Source organism: Melozone crissalis, unplaced genomic scaffold (assembly GCF_028551555.1).
Source record: "Melozone crissalis strain CALT ecotype California unplaced genomic scaffold, PUWL_Pcris_2 ptg000057l_1, whole genome shotgun sequence".
Lineage (NCBI taxonomy): Eukaryota > Metazoa > Chordata > Aves > Passeriformes > Passerellidae > Melozone > Melozone crissalis.
The window spans coordinates 8,123,194-8,147,002 of NW_026535835.1; the positions used below are offsets into that span (position 1 = coordinate 8,123,194).

At 47.0% G+C, this 23,809-nt stretch overlaps 1 protein-coding gene across 2 annotated transcripts; it reads right to left on the minus strand.

Annotated features, from left to right (window-relative positions):
• Positions 1 to 1,237: 1,237 nt before the first annotated feature.
• NUFIP2 (nuclear FMR1 interacting protein 2) lies at positions 1,238 to 16,414 on the minus strand. 2 transcript variants are annotated; one of them, XM_054287042.1, is made up of 5 exons: positions 16,178 to 16,414; positions 11,623 to 13,341; positions 3,956 to 3,988; positions 3,331 to 3,385; positions 1,238 to 2,719 (listed from the first exon to the last, which is right to left on the minus strand). In XM_054287042.1, exons 1-4 carry the CDS (start codon positions 16,359 to 16,361, stop codon positions 3,333 to 3,335), a joined length of 1,989 nt encoding a protein of 662 aa, XP_054143017.1. In that variant the 5' UTR covers positions 16,362 to 16,414; the 3' UTR covers positions 1,238 to 2,719; positions 3,331 to 3,332. The 2 variants fall into 2 exon arrangements, with proteins under 2 accessions (XP_054143017.1, XP_054143016.1); XM_054287041.1 differs by having other exon boundaries at positions 1,238 to 3,385.
• Between the last annotated feature and the right edge of the window lie 7,395 nt (positions 16,415 to 23,809).

The following is a 23,809-nucleotide window of genomic DNA, read 5'->3' on the forward strand; positions in this document are numbered from 1 at the left end:
CAAATAAATACACAGCAGAGCCTTAAAGCCAGTAAAACAAACTGGAAACTTTGCTATTAGCCTTCAAATTTTGAAAATAATAATAAAAATAATTAAAAATGAAAAAGAACATTTCTTCCACCTTCATTTTCCCAGCCCCACTATCCAGTTTGTTCAACACTTTAAAGCTCAGGAACATCCCAGCTCTTCAGCAGGGGAGCTGGAGGCAATTCCAACTTTTGGCAAGCAGTTGGGAGACTCAACAGAATTAAAAATAGGAACGTTGGAGGACTAGATGTTGGGCACATCTGTAAACATGTTATGCACTTTAAAGTTACACACACCTGCAGAGGTGGTACAAGTTTATAGGTGAAACAGAACTATTTGCGACTGGCCAACCACACATTTCTGAACCTGGACTGATACAATACATGATGACTATATAGTATCACACTCAGGATTATACTATATAGCTCTGGATACATCAAATGGAGTAGGCAATCCATAGTCAAATGTTTAAGCGTGGCAGAAAGCGAGCGTCTTACACAAGGTACAGAATTTCAGTTTCATTGTCCCACCATGAACTCAAGTGTCTCATTCAGGAACAATCTTATTAAAAGTATAAAAACAATTAAAAAAAACACATGCTACATACTCCTACTAAAAAAAAAAGAAAGAAAAAAAAAAGAGAAGAAAAAAAAAAAAAAAAGAAAGCAATAGAATCATAGAATATTCTGAGTTGGAAGAGACCCATCAGGATCGAGTCCAACTGCTGGCCCTGTGCAGGACACCCAAAGAATCCCACCCTGTGCCTGAAAGCATTGTCCAAACTCTTCTTGCACTCAGACAAGTTTGGTGCTGCGACCACTTCCTTGGGGAGCCTGTTCCAGTGCTCAACCACCCTCTGGGTGAAGAACCTCCTCCTGCTATCCAACCTAACCCTCTCCTGACTCAGCGTCAGGCTACTCCCTCTCACTGGTCATGAACGAAGAGATTGGTACCTGCCTCCCTGCTGCCCCTTGGGTGGATGTTCTCCCCTCAGTCTCCTCTTCTCCAGCTGAACAAACCAAGGGATCTCATGAGGCTTCCCCTCCAGACCCTTCCCCATCCTCATGGCCTCCTTAGGATGCTCTCTAATCGGGGTCTTTTTTATGTTGTGGTGCCCAGAACTGCCCAAGAACTCGAGGTGAGGCTGCACCAGTGCAGAGCAGAGCAGGCCAGGTCCTGCTGGGCCTGGTGCCCCCCAGGACATTGCTGAGCCCCCTGGCTGCCAGGGCACTGCTGACTCAGATCCAACGGGCCATGGACCAGGAGCCCCAGCTCCCTTTCCATGGTGCTGCTCTCCAGCCTCCCAGTCCATCCAGGGCTGCCATCCCAGGTGCAGAACCTGATACCGGCCCTTGCAAACTTCAGACAGTTGGTGCTTGCCCAGCTCTAATTTGTTGTGGGCTCTCTGCCCTTGAGGGTGTCAATAGCTCCTCACAGTTTAGTGTGTCAGCAAAATCAGTATGTCTTTGAGTCCTGAACCCAGGCTGTTAATGAGATGCTGGGCTGAGGATGGAGCCCTGAGGGACCCTCTGGTGACTGGACAGCAGCCCCATGGTTTGATGGCAGATCTAAGCACAAAGGATATTCCAAAATTTTAGGTTTATTTATTCCTCCTAATGCCCCAGAGGGTCCAGGCTCATTTAGGAGACACCAACTGCTGCTGATTTGGAGAGCCAGGATTGGGCCACCAACACCCACGATGAGCACTGGGTACATGGGGAGCTGGGGCTGGCCAACAAACCCATGTCTGCTTTATTCATTTCTCACTCTTGCACTGGACCCTGTGAACTTTCCACCTTTTAAAAAAACCCAGAAAAACTACCCGACCCCCAGATGATTGGGACACATTACACAAGCTGCAATGGGACAGAGGGGTTACACCTGGAGCCTGCGCTCTGCTCAGCCTTCCCTACCACTGCTAGGAAGCTTTCCTTTCCCTGGGATTATTTTTTTTTTATTTTTTAAATTATTATTTTCATTCCTAAGTCCTCCATTTTTTTTGTAATAAAATATATTTTTATTAAGAGATAATTAGAAGCAGAGCCCGGAAATACACAGACTGCATTAAAATATAAAAGAGCATTTCCAAGGGGCAGGAAGCCCAGCCATTGGCGTTCTATGGACAAATGGAAAAGGATTCAAATTCCCATTTTTTTCTTTTTTGTTTTTTTTTTTACTTTTTTCATTTTTTTGTTATTTTGAAATTTTTTTAAGAGAAAAAATAATTCAAGAAGGGTGAAAGTTAGCAGAACTCAATTCTTCTTCAGTTTTCCAATGAAAATGGGAAAAAAATCCAGCACATTTAGTGTTAGGAGACAGACAGAGCAAATATGAAGCACCTACAGTTGAAAGCAGAAGATAGTTTTTTTTGTCTTTTTTTTTTTTCTTGCTCCCAGTAATACAATGGCATTAAACTGTGGGAACAGTGGGGTTTTTTTTGTTGTTTTTTTCTCTCCATATTAAATGCCTAAACAGATTGCTTATTTTTCCATGTTGTCTTTTAAAATGAAATAACTCTTCAGTTGCAATAGTCCAACGTGTAACAGGAGCCAGGTCAACTGTGTGACTTCACCATGCATCCTAGAACTGCAGTATTACCATCTTTCCCTCAGCAGAATGATCCTTTTAAGACAATATCACCAGCATAGGATTGCTGCTTTACTCCTGGCAAAACATGCGGATTTATAATTCTCTGGAAAGAAAAAAAAGAAACTCTGCAAACTTCAAGGCGTTTCTCCAGCATTCAATGGAAAACAAATCAGCAAAAAAAAAAAAAAAAAGGAAACCAAACAGGGGAGGTGGAAGGAAAAGAGGAGATGAAGGATGGTGATTCATCCTGATTTCCCTGTGATTAGTGTGTCACTACAGTCACAGAACAAGAAACAGAAACCTTGTCAAGTGGAAATGCCTCTCCAGTGGGTTGCTGTTGCCCATGTAGACGACAGCAGGAACTTTGAAACCGGGTTTGTAATTGAGTCTGTGTTCCTTAATCACTTGCATTCACTCTTTAAACAAAAACAAAACAAAACAAAAATGGAAAAAAAAAATCTATTCAGTACCGGAGATTAAATAATCACGTGTGTAGTCTCGTTGAAATAAATTTTCAGATTCCTTAAGAAGTCTAATTACTTTCAGTTGCCATTTTTAAATAACTATATATATATTTGTATATATTATCCTGTGATTCTAGTTATGGTTCCTCTGCTGCACTGAAGATTTAGAAGGAGCATAAAAGCCTTTTTGTCCCCCACGAACAGCACAAATGCTGCAGAAAGGTTAGAACAGGCAGTCTTGTCTTGCTACCTTCATTGATCCGGGCGATCCATGGCTTCATCATAAGTGATTATCCTTTTGGGATCTGGAAAGAAAGCAAAATCCTAAGTTTTGGACAAGCTACTTTCAGGGCCTGTGGCTGAAAATAAACACAAATACTTGGCTGTTAACAGACTTTTCCTTTGGATGCCCCCCTCCTGCCAAGCCACCCCAAGGCCAGGCTGGCTCCCCCATAGCAGAGCTGCTCCCCACAGCAGCACACAGGTCTCCATATACAGCTCTTTTCACAAAAAATCTCCTCTCAGGTGACTTGTGGGGATACACCAGAATGTAAAACTTATTATTGGATGCGACACCCAGCACCAGAAATAGAAAGCAATTTTGTATACACATAAGGAAGAGTCATTAAATCTAATTTGACACTGGGTTTATTGCTCTTCTAGAGACTCTGCTTCTCTCCAAGCAGCTCACCATTATAGCAAAGCTTTTTGTCCTGACTTTCAGCGATCTGAAACAGAGATAAACCCAGACTACAAACCACAGGAGCTGAAGAACTGAACCCAGGCATCTCCAGACACAGAGACAATCCACTCTCATTCATCCCCCCTCCCAACAGACAGCAATTTGGTTCATTTATCCCTTCCAACATCCTTACCTTGCTTCTGCAAATTCCAAACCGCTTCCATTTCTGTGGAGGCAAAAGGAGACCACTGTTATTATGCAGATTGATGCTGCCATTAGAGACCACTCCAAACACACTTTAATTTTCCAACTGTGGCAGTTGTGCTGGGGCTTTCAAATAGAGCCAACCCTCCTCCCACCCAGCAGCACAGCCCCAGCCCACAGGACAACACAAATTTGACATGAATAATGCAGCAATAAAAGGCAAAGGGATAGCTGTAACATGGTCTTAAGGGTCAGAGAGCCAAGCTGAGCATCAGAAATGTCATCACCATTCACCAGTCCTACATATCACAATCTAACTTCAGGCTTTACTACTCTGTCTCCAACGCTGCTTTGCACATTACAGCCTCAACAAGGAGCCTGGAGAGATGATTTTTCCAAGTTGATGCTTAGTGAGTGTCAAATGGGGAGCGCTGGACACAGCGAGCTGCACATGGTTCACAGCATGTGTGTGCTGAGGCACCAGGCAAGGGCTGCAGCTGTGAGAGCATCTCTGAGAGCTGCTGCCAACACTGTCCAGGAGCAAGGTGTGATGCTCCACGCACCTGTCTTGCAGGTCTTCCCACACTTTACCTCTACAACACGTTCGCAGGCTAAAGACAAACCCTTCCCAGCTCTCCCTGGACATGCACATGCTTTTGTTTATCTAAGAAATAACAGCAAAGTTAAATGTTCTTTTCATTAACGCTGAGAAACAGAAGGCTCTTCCCTTTAAAATATCCCCCAAACAAAGATGCATCTTTAGAGAACCATTCAAAATAGCTACCTGGAGCTGCTATCACGTTGGAATTTCATGAGCTAGAATATTTTTTAAGATGCTGACTGTACCCTGTGCCCAAGTTCAATAGACAAAATTATAGAAAATGAGTATTAGTCGGAACACAATTTTCCAAGAACCACTTTTGAGTCTCTTTTCTGCCAGAAAGGGTGACAGGACCTTGGTAAGGGCTAGGAAAAGGGAATGGTGAGAGATTATCAGGCCACATGGGATGTGCAGTAAAGCACAAAACAAGGCAGTGAGTAAACTAACCAGCTCAGGAAAGGAAGAAGAAAAAGCCCTACAAAACCCACGATGTGTGCCAAGTGTCACCTCCATCAATCGCCTCCCTTCTCCAACCCTTCATCTGTCCTTTGTCCCCTACAATCTCCAGCTCCCTGGGGCAGGAAATTGCATGCAAATAAATATTGCCAGCCCTCCTTGCACAATTAAGCCTTTTGTAAGGAAGGCCCTGACAAAATTTTACGAGGTCTGTTATTTTTGCGTCAGGATAGTAACAGCAACACTTTGCACTTCTATTGGGGAGCCCTAAGTGCTTTGGGAATAGTAGCCAGCCTCTAACACCCCAGGGACAGGAGCAGGCTGGCAAGGGACTGCCTCCCTCATCTGCCAGATGCAGATTCCCCTGAAGTAAAATGAACCAGCTACTAAAATTACCTCCTGTGGAGTGAGTTTTCCATTCAGCGCAGTTTGATGCATCATTTCCTAACAGCTAAAGAACATCTCCCACTTTAACAGCTTTCCCCAAAGGCACAGGACAGAAAACTACTCTCCAGTTGTTGGTTCCTGCACATTAGAGCAATGCTTGAGCATGAAATACAAGGTAGAGCTGAAGCACCACCCACCACCACATCCCCATGCACAGACCATTGTCTGGTGCACCTCATTTGGCTTTAACTGCTCTGGACACCACAAGAATGTGAACTCCATGTATTAAAGAGTATCTGACAATAGGACAGATATACAGACATACAAACAGAGATACTGTTAAAAACATACTAAAAAATTACTAAGTTGACAAAACTCTGTTTTAAAAAAAAAAAAAAACAACAAATCTAAGCCATTTCAGACTTCAATTTCACTTCTCCTCCTTCAGAAAGGGAGGGTGGTGTAAAGTGTCCTGGACATCCCAGACACCTGGACACACTGGCTGGCAGATGCTCAGCAGGACCAAGCTACAAAAACAAAGACCATCAGCAAACAATGCAATAACAGCTCTTGCTAAATATCACCTGCCACCAGCAGAGCAAGGTCCTCCCCTCCACCTGGCAGCACAGGGACAGGGGACAGCACAGGTTAAAGCACACTGACCAAGTGACACAACTTCACAAGGGAAAAGAAAATAAGTTCCAGGCTAACTACAGCACAAAACTAGGGGAAAAAGGAATTTCTGCAATCTTAAAATGGAATGGTATTATTTATTCTGCTTTACTTTGTAATACAGCTAAGTTTTCCTGCCAGTTCAAGGCTGTGATCACCTGTGAGTGACAAAGGCACTGTGACAAATGCATGGACACTGTCACAGGGTGACCAGGCAGCTCAGCAGAGCCATTGCTGCCCAATGCCTGGCTCCAGCCAAGCAGAAGGAAAGACAGTCCCCAAGAACTGGGCATGCAGGAGGCCCCAAGCTGCTTTCAGCCCTCCTTCTTTGAGCTCGCAGCTCTTTTCTTGAGCCTTCTCCCTGGATAAAGCTCCCAGAGTGAGTTTAAGCAAAGGACTCCTACAGCTGCTCACCCTGCATGAGAACACCATCCTCACCACCAGCCCCTGTCCAGTCTCTCAGATACTGCCCCAGAACTGCTGCTTTCCTGCCCAACAGGAGCCACCACTCCCAAAACCAGACATGGGGCTGGGGAAACACCAAACTTTCTTCTCCAGTGGACTCCAACCCAGCTGGAGAAAATGCCACCAACAAACCCTTGCACAACTCAGCATCAAAGCCAGCCCTGCTCCAAGCCAGGGGCAGAACAAGGTCACCTCCTGCACCCCTTCCAACCTCTCCTTTTCCAGGATATTTTTTATTTTTACAATTAGCTGGCTTCTCCACAGCCCTCAGGCTGGTGGTTTGCTGAGGAACTGCCTGGGGCAGACAGTCCCAACCACATCCACCTAAACCACTTTTTCTGGCGACTATCACTGAAACAAAGGGGCACTGGAGGAAAGCTTTGATGTCAGGAAAGGACTAAGGCACACTCTGGTGAATTGTGCTGGGATTCCTCATAGGTCAATAAACTTTACAGCAGGACTGGTACGTAACCTTGGAGGGGAAAAAAGTGTTTCTGAAATAACCTGCTAAGACAGGCACTTTTACACACATTTTCCTTGCCATAGAGGCAGCCCCTGCAAACAGAAATGTCTGCACAATGCCATGCTACTACTTCACTGTCCTTATAAATCCCAAAATTGTCCCTAAAATACAACAGTAAAGAAATAACAAGAAGGGACCATTTTTGTCTGATGTTTGCTGTTTGCATCTGCAGGACAATGATTAAGTACAGGGATTTCCTTGGAAACAAAGCAAAGAATAAGTACTCCATGCTGTGGAGACTCATGGCTGTACAGCATACACTGTACTCATCCTAACAACTGGAAAGAGCAGGGACTGGAAGGAGAATTAAATCAGCTTTTGCCCCACAGCTCAAGCCCCACAAGGCCATAACCAACAGAGCGAGCTCAAACCCCTTCCCACCTCGGGGGGATGGGAAACCAAGGCTTTTTCCCCCCCCCCCCTCTCCTGATGTAGAGGATGAAAATTGCTGAATTCACAGCTCTGCTATTTCTTCTGACCCAGTTCACCATTCCGGCGAACGCCATTCCTGGCTGGCCCACGCTGCCTTGCTCTATTTTCCATGCTGCTCTCCTGCTTCTTCATGCAAGCAGAGATGCTGCTGCTGCTGCAACCGAGGTGCTGAGGAGGAACAAAGCAGCAGCACAGGCAGAAATTCAGGGGCAAGAACAAGGGAAACCCTGCAGTTCCCTCTCCTCCACCCATGTGGTCTTTGCTGCTGTGCAGCTGAGCTGGAGGCCTCAATTATTTGCTTTTTAGCTCAGGACAAGCAAATTATTGAGCTTCCCACCACAAAGCTTGCCATCTAGAGCTTAGTGTTAGTGACAGCCTGGCCTGGAAGACTGCAATTGCCTGAACATGACAAAATTCTCCAAAGTGTTGACAATTATTCTGATATGAAGCGCTTCATCCAGCTGTCTTTAAAAGAAAGACTAAAGCAGTAAAAGAAGATGCTGGTTTCAATGCAAGCAAAGCTGACATACACTCAGCCTCCTTATGTGAGGCACCAAAATATCTGCAAGAATCAGTTTTACCTCAAAAAGATAAGGATTTTGGCAATGCCACACCAAGGCAGAAGTTCAACTTCTAACCTAAACAGGGTACAATGACTTGAAATGAGAGCACTACTCCTTCCTGGGCCTTCCATTCTCCATGTGAAGCCCATCCCTGTCTCCAAGCACATCCAGAGCAGGCCCACCAGTGCTGAGCTACATCAAATCTCCCTTGGTAAATCAGATCTGTCACTCGTGAGCGTTTCAAGGCACCACCACAAACTGCAGGCAGCACGGGCTGTCAGTGAAGGACGCCGCACTGAAGGATTGTGTTTTACACTCAGGCACATCAGATGATCAAGGGAGTCTTTCTGCCCTTTAAACAGAGGGGGGGAAAAAAGAAAAGAAGCAAGGCATGAAGCAGGGGTACAGTGAAACCATCAGGAAAAGTTTCCCAGAAGAACAAGAGAGTGCATCATCATCCTTGCCTGAATGTTCCCAGTGCTCTGGAGGAAAAGCAGCCAGGGTACAGGCAAAGGAACACAGGAATCCTGCAGCAGGACCTTGCTGTGCTCTGCAGCCACCCAGCCCTGGCAGCACCCAGGGACACTGTGCTGAGGTACAGGAGCACTGTACCAGAGCCAGCTCTCTCTGGGTGCCACCTCCTCCATCCATCTTTCCACGGGGAAGCCGTGAAGCAATTACAGTTTATAATGTCCTGTGCAGTTGCTGGGCAAACCACGCACAGGAAAGCCTGGTTTGCTGGGTAAGCTGGAGGCTTTCCCAGGGAAATTCACAGTCCAGGATGAGGATCCACACCACCTGGTCACACCTGCAGGCACAAACAGTGCAAGAAAGAGTGTGCACATTTGTGACATTCAAAGCACTGCAACCACTCACACTCATTCTTCTCTGCAACCCCCAGAGCTTCATCCTTGCGCTAAAACATGGAGCTCAGGGTAGGGAACACACCAGGACTCCACACTTGCCCCGTCCTTGTCCTGTGATCATTTCTCTCTGTGTTCATAACCCCAAGGGCAGGGCAGATGCAAAGATCAAACTACCCAGACTTTGCTCAACAGCAAACAGATCAATCTGAGAGGGAGAAGTTCACGAGATTCTCAAAATCAAAACCAAACAGTCTGAGGGCCCGGAATGCCCTAACACCGACCCAGGCAAAGCCACAGGCTCCCCCCAGCAAGGAGGAAAAGGAAAATCATGAAAAGGAACCGAGTGAAATCGCTCTTTTCCTACTGCAGAGGAACTGGCTGGCCTGGAGCTGGACCTCAGGAAAAGAGCCCAAGATAAACGGAGAGCACAGTGTGGGAATTAACCCCCGCACTGCTGTCCTGCAAACACACCCCACAGCTCTGCTTTTGAGGCATTTCACAGCCAGGGTGGGCTCTGGCACTGCTGTCCTGCAATCACACCCACAATTGTTTTTGAGGCATTTCACAGCACACGGTGGGCTCTGCTGCAGGGCCACGGCCATGAAGAGAGGACAGGAGGCACCATTCCTCCAAATATCCCTTAACCCATCTCACCCCAAGGATGAAATGCAACACCCACCATCATTACAAAAGTACTAAGACCTGGCCTGATCTCTTTTTTTGTAAAGCTTTTGACCACTAAATAGGAGAAAGATAAGCCCGAGGTGTTTGGAGCACCCCATCAGTGCATTAATGACAATGCTGATTAGAAACAGCCATCATCTTTTACCCTTAAGTAACATCCTTAAGATGGCACATACATAACGTGAAAAAGAAATCAGCAGAGATGAATGCTGGGGCAGGATCGGGTATCCCCGGGCCATCATGAGGATGTTTGCTCTGGATGCTCAAAGCCAGACCATTCACATGCAGAAGAAGAGCAGAGAACAGTATTTTAACGGGTGCTTTAAGTGGCCATTCTTGCCAACAAATGTAATTAACTCCTGTGTTTAGAAGAGCTCCACGCAGCCAGGCTTTGAAGTTAACACCTCCTTGAGAGGACAGGGGATGGGAGTGTTCTTTATTTTCCTGTTGTTCCTATTGTTTCACTGAGGTCTGCCTTTCACAGCAAGTGAGAATGGGAGAGCTGACGAGCCTTGCTGGCAGCACAATTGCTGCTCCACAAGTTCAGGCTGACAACAGAGAGGCAAACAGAAGTCTAGGGAATATTTGCAAAATTAAGAAAAAGATCACCGAGTATTTTCTTCCATGTTATGCTTTCTGATGGGAAGCTGGGATTTAAACTGCAAGCAGACACAAAAAACAAGACTAGAAAGCCTGCTTTAACGCTGGAATAAACTGAGCAGAAGGGAGAGGACCCAGATAAAATCAATTGATGAACACTGCTCTCAAGAATACTAGAGCTTGAAATGTTAACATCTTGAGAGGGAGATGACCTGGAAAAAATATTTGGAGTTATTATTTTTAAATGACTGGGCTTGCTACTGTTACAGGAAGGCATTCGAGTTTATGCCATACAGAGTTTGTGAAGTGGTAATTCAAGAACTTTGCAGAGGGTGAAAAGAGCAAATTTGCCAAAGCCAAGCAGTCACCCTATGCAGAGGGGAGCAAGATATTATCCCCATGTGCATGTGGAATACCAAACAAAAAAAGCATGATCGCCTTGCTCCCTTCAGGGCAGAGGGGTGCAGGGAGAGGGAAGGGGGTCAGAAAAAGGAACTGCCCCAGCGTTGGTCAAGAGTGAGTAAATAACACTGTGACAAAAGGGAACACCCAACCAGGCTCCTGCTAACACTGAGCCAGCACCAAAAGCCAAAACCTGCCTCAAGTCCTCACACTTCTGGGGCTGAGGCTAAAGCAGAAAGCAAGCCATGCCACAGGCTTCCCTCTCTTCGTTCCCATTTTAACGTGTCTGTATCGTGTTTGAGTCATTTAAATCTCAAAAAAAAACAGGAAAAAAGGGAGCTGGACTACAAAGGCCTCCATGAAAGCAATAAAATCATCTGAAAGATGTGGCCTACAAAGACAAGGAGAGAATTCAATCTGCAGCTCACAGAGGAGCTGATAAGAGAAGATTGGTCTTGCTGCTGCCATAATACTCAGGGGCAGGGAAAAAGTGTGTGGGGCACACTTAAAAAAAATAAATCACACCTACAGTCGTAGGAATAATTTCTTCTTCCTTCAAAGCCATGATTTCATGGTCTGATCTGCCCAGGGGAGAAGCTGCAACACTTTGGTGGCAGAGGTGTGAGTACAGACTATGAAGCCTTCACAGCGACAGAATATCACCTGGTGCAGCTGGAACAGAGCAGCTGAAACCACACATTTAACTCCTTCCAATGCTCAGTGGCTCACGAAGACCTGCTAAGTATCATCTCTCTCAACATCACTCATGCTTGTCCGCGGGAACAGGGAAACAAATACCTCTTAACATTAATTAAACAACCCTTTGAGTAACTTCCCCAGACCGTTATTGCCGTGAGAGGATATGCAAGCAAAGAAAAGGGTCATTTTTAAAACAATTAGAATTGCTGGAAGGAACATACCATGTTAGAATACTGCACTTCTAAAAATAAAAGAGAATAAAAATAAAAGAAGAGAACGCCCTTAGGCAGCAAGTGAAGCCATTACCTTTAGTGTGATATAGAATAGCAGCCCTCAGGTCAAAAGAACCCCAGCTATCTTTCCTTTCTAGGCCTCTCTGGTACCTCTGTTCTTTGGCGGAGGCTAGCAAATTGTTCGTAGGAGAGGCCAGAGGATTCTCTACTTCATAGTCTTTTGAAAGAAACACTAAAGCACCTTGGCTACCGGTGTCTGCCTTTTGTAGGTCACCTGTGTGATGCGACTCCAAGGCTAAGACACCACCCTCAACAGCAGTCCCAGGCTTAAGAACAGCACTAAGAATTTGAGGGCTAGTCCGTTTATCCAGCTCATAAGCCTTAGGAAACACAGGTTGTTCAGTTCCTGAGGGAATGATTTCAGGACACTGTGAAACCAAAGTGGCAGGATATTCCCCTTGAAATGTCACTTCCATTAACTGATTATCCGCAGATTTCCCCACAACGGTTTCAGGTCCAGCACTGGGCTCGTTTATGAAAGACAAGCCCCACTGATTTTGGAAGATATCCCCCAGGTTCTGCTGATTCGTCTGTGAAGGGAAATCGACTTGTGCTGTCCCCAGGAGCACAGTTTGCATATTTGAAGGGTAGATAAAAAGGCCAGATTTCTTTTGTTCGAGGGCTGTCGAAGTTGTACTCATGTCCTGGGGTACAGACTCAGAGGAGGAGGAGGTCGATGGTACAGTACTAGCAGCAGTGGAGAGCAGTGGCTGGGCCCCTGGGGAATACACACTTCCATCAGTCCCAGCAAGGATTGGCCCGTTGGAGAAGCTGGCAGAGGTGACAGATTTCATAGCAGACATGGGGACTTGGGACAGTCGACTTGATGATGTCTGGGCCTGAGTTTCCCCAGCAGATGATGAAGACGATGAGGATGACGTGGATGGGGTTTGAGCTGCTTTGTTGAGGTTTTCTTTAACTTTACTTGCATAACTAATTTTGGGAACAATTTTAGCACTGCTATTGTCCACTGGAAAAACTGGGGGTGGTTTAAACAAGGTCCATGAGTCCTCTTTAGACGTAGCCGACGATGCGTGCTTCCCTTTGGGCCGGTCATCAAACTTCTTGCTGCTAATCCCAGGTTTGGCATCAGAGTTTTTCCGTGGTACATCCCCGAGCCCAGGCTTCCCCCTGCCTGCTCCACCAGCCCCAGCCTCGTATTTCCAAACAGGCTTAGTATTTTCAATTCGGTTCCCCTTTTGTTCACTATAATCAGGCTTGAAACTCTCAAGTTCCTGTTTCAAGGTTGGTGCGCTGACCTCCTGCTGCATTATTTTGTCCTGTACTAGATTCAAGTTCTCACAACCCTTGGCACTGTTGCGCCTGCCTTTCCTTTTTTTAGGTGTGGTATATCCACTCTCGGAGCCGCTGCCATCGTTGTCGGCCCCTTTGCCTACGTAGCCATTTGTGATGTAGCTGGAACTGTTGGTCACCACGCCGTTTGGAATAGACACTCCCTCTGGCTTGTCTGAGGACTGGTTTTCTCTGTGTTTGTTTTCGTAGGACTTCTCATTCTTTTTGTCCATGCTATTTTTCTGAATGAAGTTCTTGGTTTTGATTCCAGCTTTCCCCAGAGCACCGGCCTTCACAGTCTGCTTTGGGGTGACATTAGGATCTACGAGCTGCTGGCTGCCATTGGAGACCCTGGATCCTGGGGCGGTGGCTTCATCAGAGCACAGGCCCTTCAGGGACACTTCTCGCTCTCCTGCGTTACCATTCAGCTCTCCGTAGCCTAGAGGGAAGCCAAAAACAGCAAAAGGCAAGAATTAGAAGGTGAAATGTTAGACTTGTCATTGCAGAAAGCTGCAGTCAGCCCCAAACATATCCAGTTTCCTCGTGCAGACATTTTTAAAATAGGAAAATATCTAGTGTCTGAGGTAAAGCTGCATAAATTTATTTGCTGGAACGCACAGCAAGAAGGGTTAAAGCAGGAAGGACCAGCCGGGACTGCCTCCCGCATAACTGAGTGACACACAGATAACATAACAAAGCAAAAGAAAATACAGATACTATGCCAGGAAAATATACTGTACTGAAGATCACTGGCAAGCTGGAAAGCTATTTCATCAGCTACTATTTCCAGGTCACAGAGAGGAAAAAATTAATTCCCAGGATGCTTCAAGACAGCAGGATCCACAGCCTTTGTGACAAGATCTGTGGAGGTTCAGGATACACACTGTGAACAAGGGACAACTGCTACCATCTCCATCAGCTCCTGGGCCTGCAACACCACCAGTCCTCCTTCCCACCCTCCTCCCAAATGCCATCTCAGTAAAGGAGGGGGGAAATAAAGCACAGTATTTCCAAAAGGACACGTGCAAGTCCAGCTGGAAGATGGAAGGAAGAAAATGTGGCCACATCTCCTCACTGCATTTCAAGATAGTGACCAGCACCTCCCTACACACGCTCCTGAGCACTGAAAAGGTGAGAGAACTGAGAAATGCATCCCTGCAAGGGCCATTCTGCTGCCACCAGCAGCAGGTCTCTTCCCCACTGAAAAACTTGTATTTCAGAGTCCCCAGGAGAGCTGGTATGAGCCCGAGACCCAAGAAATAAAGCATTTGCTGGGGGTTTCAACTCATAAAACCATGAGATTGTGCTGTAGACTGAGCTTTACTCTTCCCTTCTGAAGTTTACTCCAGGTCCCATGGTTCTGGGAGTGCAATGGAAGACCAGGAGAGTCCACACTGAACCACCCCAACTTCCTCTTTGCTTCTTCCTTTTTAAACACCTCTGGCCAGAGGCCTGCTGCTTTCGAGGACCCTGGCCAAAGCCCCAAGAGAAGCGCTGGAGATAGGGAGAGCACACAGTGCCCTGCTCCACAAACACACTCCAGCTGCACAGGGACCCCTCCTGCACCCGCTGCCCCTCTGACTCACCCATCCTCCTTCCCCCACAGCCACCGACCCACCTCAGGCTCCATCTGCAGCCACGGTGGCACCGAGGCAGCACACAGAGGGAGTCCCTCAACAACTGGAGCGGGCAAAATTCCAGCTTGGAAGAAGAATGTTTTTGTTGTTGCTGATGTTGTTGAAATTAACTGCTGTAACTAAAAAATCATTGTTACCCTCACATCCTGGAGCCTCAGATGTCTGGCAGATGTAACAGCTCAAGTTCTGTGCAAGTCGGGAACACAAGAATCCTTGTAGGAATCTTTACAGAAATTCCACAACTGAGTTTGCCGAGGGGGATCAAAAAGGATTTTACTACATGCAAGTATCTGTAACCACCACAACTTCCACTATAACTTTCAAATATGTTGTTAAGAAATTTAACCATAAATACTTCACCCCAGAGAGAACTAGAACGGTGGGATCCCCTAAAATGAAGTATTTCAGAATAACCATGAAGAGGAAGCCTTCTCAAGAGCAGTGTTATAGCTGACCTTGTATGACTCAAGACTTCTGACACCACTTGTTAATGAAACAAAACAATAAGAGTGGTCATAAGACCATTGCAGATGAGGAGTGAAAGAATAAAATGAAGAACAAAACCCATTTCAGTAAGTCAGTGTGTCAGCAGTTTCTAGTTCCAATTCTCAAGCATTCACAGCTCAGCTGCCTGAGTTTTCTCCAAATCAACATTTGGCACAGCTGGCCTTGGCCTGGACACAGAGGTGCAGCAACCAAAATTTAGGGGAGAGGAAAAAACCCAAGATGGTAAGAACAGGTGAAGAGGATCTGGCAAGCTCACAAACCGTTTCAGAGTTGGGAAGGGAGGGGTGCCAGCCTAGGCACACATTAAAACCCTGGGCACGCTGCAAACAGTGAAATGACTTCTCAACTTATTTTTGCTCGGTAACTTATTTTAGCGTGTGCCCGATCAGGTCCCTCCCTGCCTGCCCAAGCTGCACATGGGGCACTGCCGACCCCGCTCCGCTGCTTCCAGGCCCCCTCCCACCTCCCTCCTGGTTATGTAAAAGGAAAATTCAAGGGAAGGAAAAAAAAAAATGTACGCGGCACTCGGGCCGACTGGCGGCCACGCACTCACTGTGACCCCGCAGAAACCCCCCCAGAGGGATCGCTGGAGCCGGGGAGCCCCCCAGGAACGCGGCGGGGGCTCCGGCCCTGCCCGGGATCGGCTCCCCCCGCGCCGCTGACCGGCCACCGCCTCTGCGGCGCTGCCGCCCGGCCAGCGGCAGCTCGGCCCTGCCCGGGGGCCGCAGCCCCGGTCTCGGCGGGGAGGAGGCGGCCGAACGCCCTGGGCCGGGCCGGGCAGGGCCGCGCCGCCTCCCGCCGCCGCCGGCGGGGCCGGGCCCCTCCGCCTGCTCTGACTCATTGATCCTGGCGCTCATCAATCACCGGCCGCCCCCCGCGCCCCCCCGCGCCCCCGGGGCCCGGCCGGCGGGGGCAGCGCGGCCCGGCCCCACGTGCCGGCGGGCGGCGGTGCCGGCGGGCCCGCGGCTCCCGCAGCCCCAACATGGCGGACAGGAAGCGGCCCCAGCGCGGCGGAGAAGCTTCGAGCCGGGCCGGGGGAGGCGGCGGCGGAGGAGGAGGAGGAGGGAGAGAAGGGGGGCCCCGCCGCCGCCCCGCGAAGGTCACAGGCCCCGTCCCGCTGCCCGCTCCAACCTGGTCTCCGCTTCGGCGCCTCCGTGTGCTGCGGGCCGCCGTGCTTGTGCTCGTGGCGGAGCGGCGGCTTAGGCTGGGCTCGGCCGTCGGGCGGCGGCAGGTAGGCGCTCTGCGGGTGGTGGTGGTGGTGCCCGTAGTAGTAATAGTGGTGGTGGTGATGGTGGTGGTGGGGCTGCTCCTCCATGGGGGGCGGCTGGCGGGGCCGGGCCGGGCTGGGCGCTCGCTGCTGGGCCGTGCGGCTCCGGCGCGGGGACGCGGCTGGCGCGGGGGAGGCGGCGGACTGGCAGCGCCCGCCCTGCAATCAGCGAGCGGCGCCGCCGCGCCCGCCCCCCGCCCCGCCCCGCCGCACCGCGGCCGGGGGAGAGCCGGCCCGGCCAGCGCGGACCCGCCCGGCCGCCCCCTCCCCGGCCCAGCGGCAGGTGAGGCTGCCGGGGACGGGCGCGCTTTGCCCCCTCCCCGTGCTAGCGCGGCAGAGCCGGAATGAGCGGCCGCGGCCGAGCCGCCTCCGTCCCCGGCCCTCGCCGTTGGAGCGTTCCATAACCGGCGGGGAGCGGCGTGCGGCCCCGGGGGGGTTTCACCGCAGGGTCACCGGGAGGAGGGCTGCCCGGCATGCCGCAAAGCCGCGTTTTGCCGTCATGGAGCGGGTGAACCGCGCCCCGGGGCAGGCGGAGAGGGTTGGAACAGCCCCAGCGGAGGGGATCTGGGCAGGGATGTGAGCACCGAGAGCGGCCGGGCTCCCAGCAGCAGCAGCGCCCCGGATCGCTGCCGGGCCGAGCTGCAGCGCTCCCGCGGCAGCCGGAGCTCACCCGGCTCCAGGGCTCCACCCGCAGCCGCCCGGGCGGACGCGCCGCTCCCTGCACGGATCTAGCCGGTCCGGGAAAGGTGGGCTCGACAAATGCACCTGTCCACCTCCGAGAGAAGCACCGGAGATTTAACTGATGCTTAACAAAAATCAAAGGTTGATGGGGAAGCCCGAGAGTGTAAGGAGGAGAACTCTTGAAACTTGACAGAATTTGTAACAGATTTCATAAAATTTCAATCTCTGATTATCCCCACTGGAGCATGTTCCGAGGGGAGTGGTGGCAGCTAAATGACCTGAACTCACGCCTCTTCTCCAGCCAGCCTCCACTGCAGGAGGGCAAGACATTCAACTGCTGTTCCGGGATTCCTCCTCAAAACCAAGGCCCAATTCTCCAGACAGCACTGAGACAAAGGGGTTTGGGTTGTATGGATCAGTGAGGAACTGAGGCAGGAGTTAATTAGGAATGTAGGAAAAGGGCAGAGAGAACGGGGAGACCCACGACTGACACAGGCTGGAGACAGAGGCAGAGTCCTGCTCTAAGTTATTTGCTGCACTGGTGTGATTAATTGCCTCCAAATAGTCCCAACAGTGTGCACTGCAGTAAACAGGGAGGAAAAGTGACAAAATAAAATGTGTTCATGTAATTAAAGACTGTTACAATTAATGTGTGTAATATAAATGGGCTCCACAGATAGTCCTGAAAATGGTATGGACTCACTTCTCAAGGCTTTTCCTTGCAGCCTAATCTCTGTTCTATTTCTTCACTATTTTAATGAATAAAATTAATGAAGTTCATGTGTCTATAAAAGCCCTATCAGACGTTGGCACTGTACAAGAGCCCTTGTCCAGAGATTTTACAGTTCCCAAGCTTTATTTTAAGAGAACACAGTTGAAAGTTTATGCCTCAGACAGAGCTTCCCACTTCACCCTCCTCTTAACTACACAGAAGGTAAAGCTTTTCCTTACCAGAAATACCAACTTCAACATTAATACAGAGGGTTTTTTCAAGATTTGAGGTGCCTGAAATATCACAAGTTCTCTGCCAAATCATTCCTGCAGTTTACATTTCCTTCAGCACAATGCAAATCCATTTAAAACGTGATGAAACCATTTAAGCAAGCAATGATGAACTTTGGGCTTTACCCAAACAGTAACGGTCCTGGTCCTTTCAAATGCTGACTCACTGAGTGACCTCACAGTGCTTAGGAGACAAGTCTTAAAATGAGGAGTCGGGCTTTAATCACAGCTGACATTTTATTGGTGGCTTGGAAGAATTTATTTTTAATATAGGGAGTTGGCTTGAAGATTTAAACTTCAAAAGACTCTGAAGAAAGCAAACAATTATAGACAAATCGTCTCCACACACACATACCAGAAATCTGAATACAGAGGAAGGTGGGCTGCCTCTTTGTGAAAGACAAAGCAACTATGTCACTGCTTAGAAGTGTCTTGTTATCAGTATTAGATTATCTAAATCTTGCAAAAGAGAGAAAAAAATCCCAAATAATACAGCCTGGGGCTCATGAAGCATGGGCATCCCACACCCCAACATGTGTGTCCACACACAGTGGGCCTTCCCTACTTCCCACTGATTCCAGTTGCATCCTCAGGGATGCATTTTAAAGGTAAGAGTGGTTCCAGCAGGCAGTGCTGCCCTGTGGCCACAATGGAACATGTCCCCTCCAGCAGCAGGAGTTCCTCTTAAGCCCACTGTCTGCCCAGTGTTGCACCGTTGAAATGTGTATTAATATTCAACAGTTCTTCAGGATGTGTTCTCTGGAAAGGGAAGCTGGAGATTTCCGTGTCTGCTCATCTGCAGCAGTTTTCCTCCTTGCTGCTCTTTGGCAAGCCAGCAAAGAGGCAATTTTCCTTGGAATTCCACACCCAGTGCCAAGTATTCCCACATCCAGGCACAAAGCTGGGCACAGCCAGTATAATTTCTAACTCAGTAATTTATTCAAAGCTCTGTTTTATGAAGCTTTGAAGTGGATGGCTTTGCAGAGAACCTGCCATTTAAAGCTGCAAAATTAAGGCAGCATGGAATGAATCAACTGCTACAGGAATCATGAGAAAGTTTTCCTGGAGAGCCTGACCCAGGATGAGTTTTGTATTCATATTAAAATGCAGTTAAACTGAGAAGCTATTGAAGTTATTTTTTCAAGAACAAATTACTTCCTTTCAAAGGCAATCCTCTTTAAAACACTACATTTAGTTTCCATTAATTGTTTTCAGGTAAGTTAAAACTGAAATTATAAAATTAATCCATGAAAAAAAATAAAATGCTTGCTTTGTAATATTTCATGTGTCTGTCTCCTGTTTAAAACTCAAAACTGGGAAACCCCAAAATTACCATATTTATAGATATTGGGAAGGGCTCTTACACAAAATATGTGTGGCATTTATTTACCTTTTTTTGCCACAGTGTTTTCATTTATAGCAGGGGCTCAGACTTGAGAAATTCTCCATATTCCAGCACATCCAACTTAACAAAGCACTCCAGCAGACCTTTAGTTCCAAGTAGGATTACAACCACACTGTTCAAAACCTTGCCACGTTTGGCTGCTGGCATCTCATGTGTTCCAGCACAAGGCAGTTGGGATTTACCAGCTCATATTCAAGTGTTGGAATCTCAGAATTAGTTCTCAGCAGCAGTTTAGCCAAGATGGATGGCAGGGTACGAGTGCTGCTCACAGCCTGACCACAGCTATTCTCACAGAGCTGCTGCAGTTACATTCAGGTAAGGAGGAGCTTCTCCTTGACTCCATTTTTGTACTCTGCTGTGTACATTATTTATAGGTACAAAGCTGGTCTCTTTAAAGACTTCTCTCTCTAGAGGCAGCTGGATAGTAGGCATTGGGTTAGAGGTCTTAAAAAGCAGCAAAACGCAAAAAATTAAAAAAGGATTTAACCCCCTAGCTGAATTGTGAAAATTGTAAAAAATTCATATTTGACTCATCTTTCCAATTCCCAGCAAATTAAGCATTTCCATTTCAGCACATGCTGAATTATGATTTTTTTTTCTGAAAGCTTAGTTTCCAAATGTCATAAGCACGCTATGCTAATCCTTCATTCACTCTCCAGAAAATTAAGGCAGTCTAGCACCAAAAATAACCATAGGGTATAGTTTTGTGAGGCAGCAAAACTGACGTAATGGCTGCTCCCAAAAGGGAAGGTCATCTCTCTCTGCCCTGCCCTCACAGCAACACTGCTGCTTCTCAGAGCCCATTTGAGAAATTAAACTAAAAAATAATTCTTCAGATGGAAAAGTGCACATTTTTATTCTGGTTAAGCTTCCTAAACTGTTTCACAGAGGAGCCAGACAAGTATTAACACCCTGAAGAATGGGCTGTCACTACAGCAGCTCTGGAGTTGCCTTCCACAGCCAGCCTGGCTGCAGGGATGACCTTCTGGGAATTGGGCAGTGGGGACACAGCTGGGGCTGCAGCCACTTAAGCCATCTAATTTTATTTTGCTCGTATTTGTGAGTCAATCCCCTTGAGTGGCCAAAGAAGGATGGCGTGACCATCCTTCAAAGTGTTCTGAGCAAGCTGTAACAGAATGGCTGAGACCAGTGGGACTTCTGGTGGGTACATCCATTGTTTAACAGGACTCAGTCTAAGGATCATCCCTGTTGTAAAAACACTGAAGTGTTCACACAGGCATGAGTAACATCTGCTGCCCACAGCTGCATGCAGAATTGTTTACTAGAGTGCAATTGTATAAACTGGAGGCAGCTTCTTGGACACATACAAGAACAGAATAGGAAGCAGGCTAGCAGGTTCAGCCACATTGCTCATCATTACTTCTCTGGGATTTCAAAGAGTCCTGGCTTTCAGACAATTCTGGATCTTCTCCTGCTTCCTAGGATCATCACAGGGACCACAGAGAAATCCACACAAACACCTACCAGGGTGCTCTTGCACAAACTCCCCTGCTGTTAGAACCTGAGGCACAGGCAGTCCAGCCTGACTTACACAGGGAATTGTATCAGTCACTGCTTGCAGTGGACTTTGACCTCTGGAAGACAAATGAAAAAAAGCTCAATCCACAAATCCCAAGCACTTTTTATCTTGTTATACAACACAACAGTCACAAGGCTGCTAGTCACATTTCATTCTCATTTCACTTGGATACCAAGCAGGTATTTTGAAACAGGAATCTTTTTTAAAAAAATATTAGTTTTTAAATGTGGGTTGGGTATGTCTGCATTTGGTACATGGGGACTCCTCTGCTTGTGTTTGCACTCAGGATCTCCAACTTAACAATGCCCAGGACTGACAGAACACCAGATCTGGAAGGGTTATTGTTTGAGTTATTACTGTGCTGCTTCATTATGTGACACAGGGCAATGATGGTTGACTACAAGAACAGGGATTGGGAAGAGCCCTTGTCTGAAGGAAATTTAAAAAGACTGGGACCATTCACCTTGGAGGGAGTGAATCAGAAAGAACACAGTGAAGGTATTGCAGAATGCATAGCTTAGAGATAGCAGCTGGAGAACTTTTGTTCACCTTATCTCAAAACATAGGAATGCAGGAACATGAAGAGAAAAAAAAAGGTAAATGAAAAGATAAGCAACCACCTTTTAATGTTTTGCATAAAATATATATCAGGATTCACTGATAAGCTACATTGTGAAGAGCAAAGTATTATTAGTTTTCTCAATGGATGGGCATAATTCAGCTAAAAGTAAATATTTGACATCTAAAATAGAGATTTTGTAGGATTACTATTCTTTGGAGCACGAGTGAGCTTATACCTCTTGGGATATAAGAGGCTATTTCTGCCAGATATCCAGGGCCTGGGGAGCCCAAATAGAAGCAGGGTGAAGAACTGACTTTTGAAAACCCATCTCCTCTGAAGAACTCATGGACTGAATACAAACAAGACAGCTGATGGCTCTAGGTGGGGAGGAAATCAAACTGACTGGCAGGGCAAGCAATGGGCACTGTGCAGCAGATGCCTGTTAACATCCAGATTCCACAGAGTTCCTGCATCCTCAGCTTACTGGATCTGTGTTCTATTTTATACAATTCAGGTATTTTTGTTACAGGACACTGCAGGAACCAAAGGCTAACCCTTGCCTCTATTTAGCCCTGCTTCCTTATCTTGGAATCTGCTCCACAGTGCCACTCTCGTTCTCCCACACAGTTTCTGTACTCCACTGCTTACCTACTCATGAGGACTGAATTCCAGGACAAAGGCTGTTGTTCACAGCAAAGGGTTTATGGAACAGCTATTCTGGCATAGCTCCCCAGGTGGAGATACAGTTCATATAGGCAAAAGAACTCACTAAATCATCTCCTTAAAAGGCAAGCTACACCATCAGAATAAATCATCTCCACATCTTGGTTTTTTGCATGCCATTACTGCTGCAGGGTTAAGTCTGGGATTTTTACATTCCAACCTGCATAACTGTTCTGGCAAAACTAATAGTTCCTTGACCAGGAAAGGCCAGATGCACCAGGAAACAAAACAACAACAGCCACCAAATAAACAAAACATACCAGTAAAAAAGATATTGCCTTACTTTCTTAACTGCATTTTTTGTAGGTATTGAAAAGAAGAATGACGGAATGAGATACAAGCACTGGCTCTGTTAACAATGAGAAGGGGAACTGTGTCCAAGTCACCTCTGGGGTGGAGAAAAACAGTGGAATGGCAGTACATAGCAACCCTTACAAAAGGGTTTATTTACTACATGTATGAAACAAAAATATGATCTCCTAATGAAGGTATAGTGGAACCCAAGTAAAACCAAAAGACATATAACCAAACCAGAGTTCCAGACATGAGATTCCCCCCCCCCCACTAATTCATTCATCAAGTCCAATTAATAATATTCACTCTTCATTATCATCTTTTCACTGCAATAGACCTCATGGCAGCCCCAGGAAAGGATGTGAGTCAATCCTTGACTAAATGCTTCTGATTCACTAAGGAACCAACACATATAAAATCACTTAAGATTAAAAAATGCTAAGGTTTGCCTCAGTGATAATTTATCTAATGGCTGCTAAGACTGGGTTAATGGGAGAAAGATGAGAGAGAGAACAGCACTACATCACTATGGAAACTAGAATTTTCAAAATAAACACCTTTGCAGAACTGAGGTTGCAGATCTAAAATATCTTGGTTTTGATGTCACCTCCCTTTACCATGAGATCCAGCCAGGCTGACCAGTCAGGCATAAGGAAAAAGCTTGCATGTGGTGACAGAGATATCCCATGGCTGATGTTCCTTATTCCAGTGTAGGTATGGGCTCTGAATGAAAACTTCAGTGATTGATTTGTTACCTGTACACTTTTGGGGGTCTTTCTGCCCCACAGCCTGCCTGGCCAGGCCAATGCAAAATGAATCCATACCACTTCAGATGGGAAGTGTTACCTTTATCCCACTATACTGATAATCCTAAGTATTTGCAGTCTTTTTTTTTTTTTTTTAATATGTAGATATGTATATCAAGTGAACTATGAAACATGAGGTTTACAGCTTTTTGAAGTTCAATTCCCTTACTCACACTAGGAAACTCCTTACTCTGGAAATGGCTCCACTGCAGTTACTGTTTAGGGTATCCAATCCTTTGCTTCCTGTTAGTCACAAATGGCAAATACAGTTGGTAACTTCTCCACTTGTGCCTGGGCAAAAGGTTTTTCATTTTCGACACAAACATACCTCCTCACCCCACCTACCTTATACCATCTCACTGATTGCTGCTGTAAACAAGTCAAGGCTCTAGAAATGCTGACTCACAGGGCTAACACTATGGAAAATATTTAGAGCTGCTAAAGAAGCAAAGCCCAGCAGGTTTCCTGCCCTTCCTCCTTATC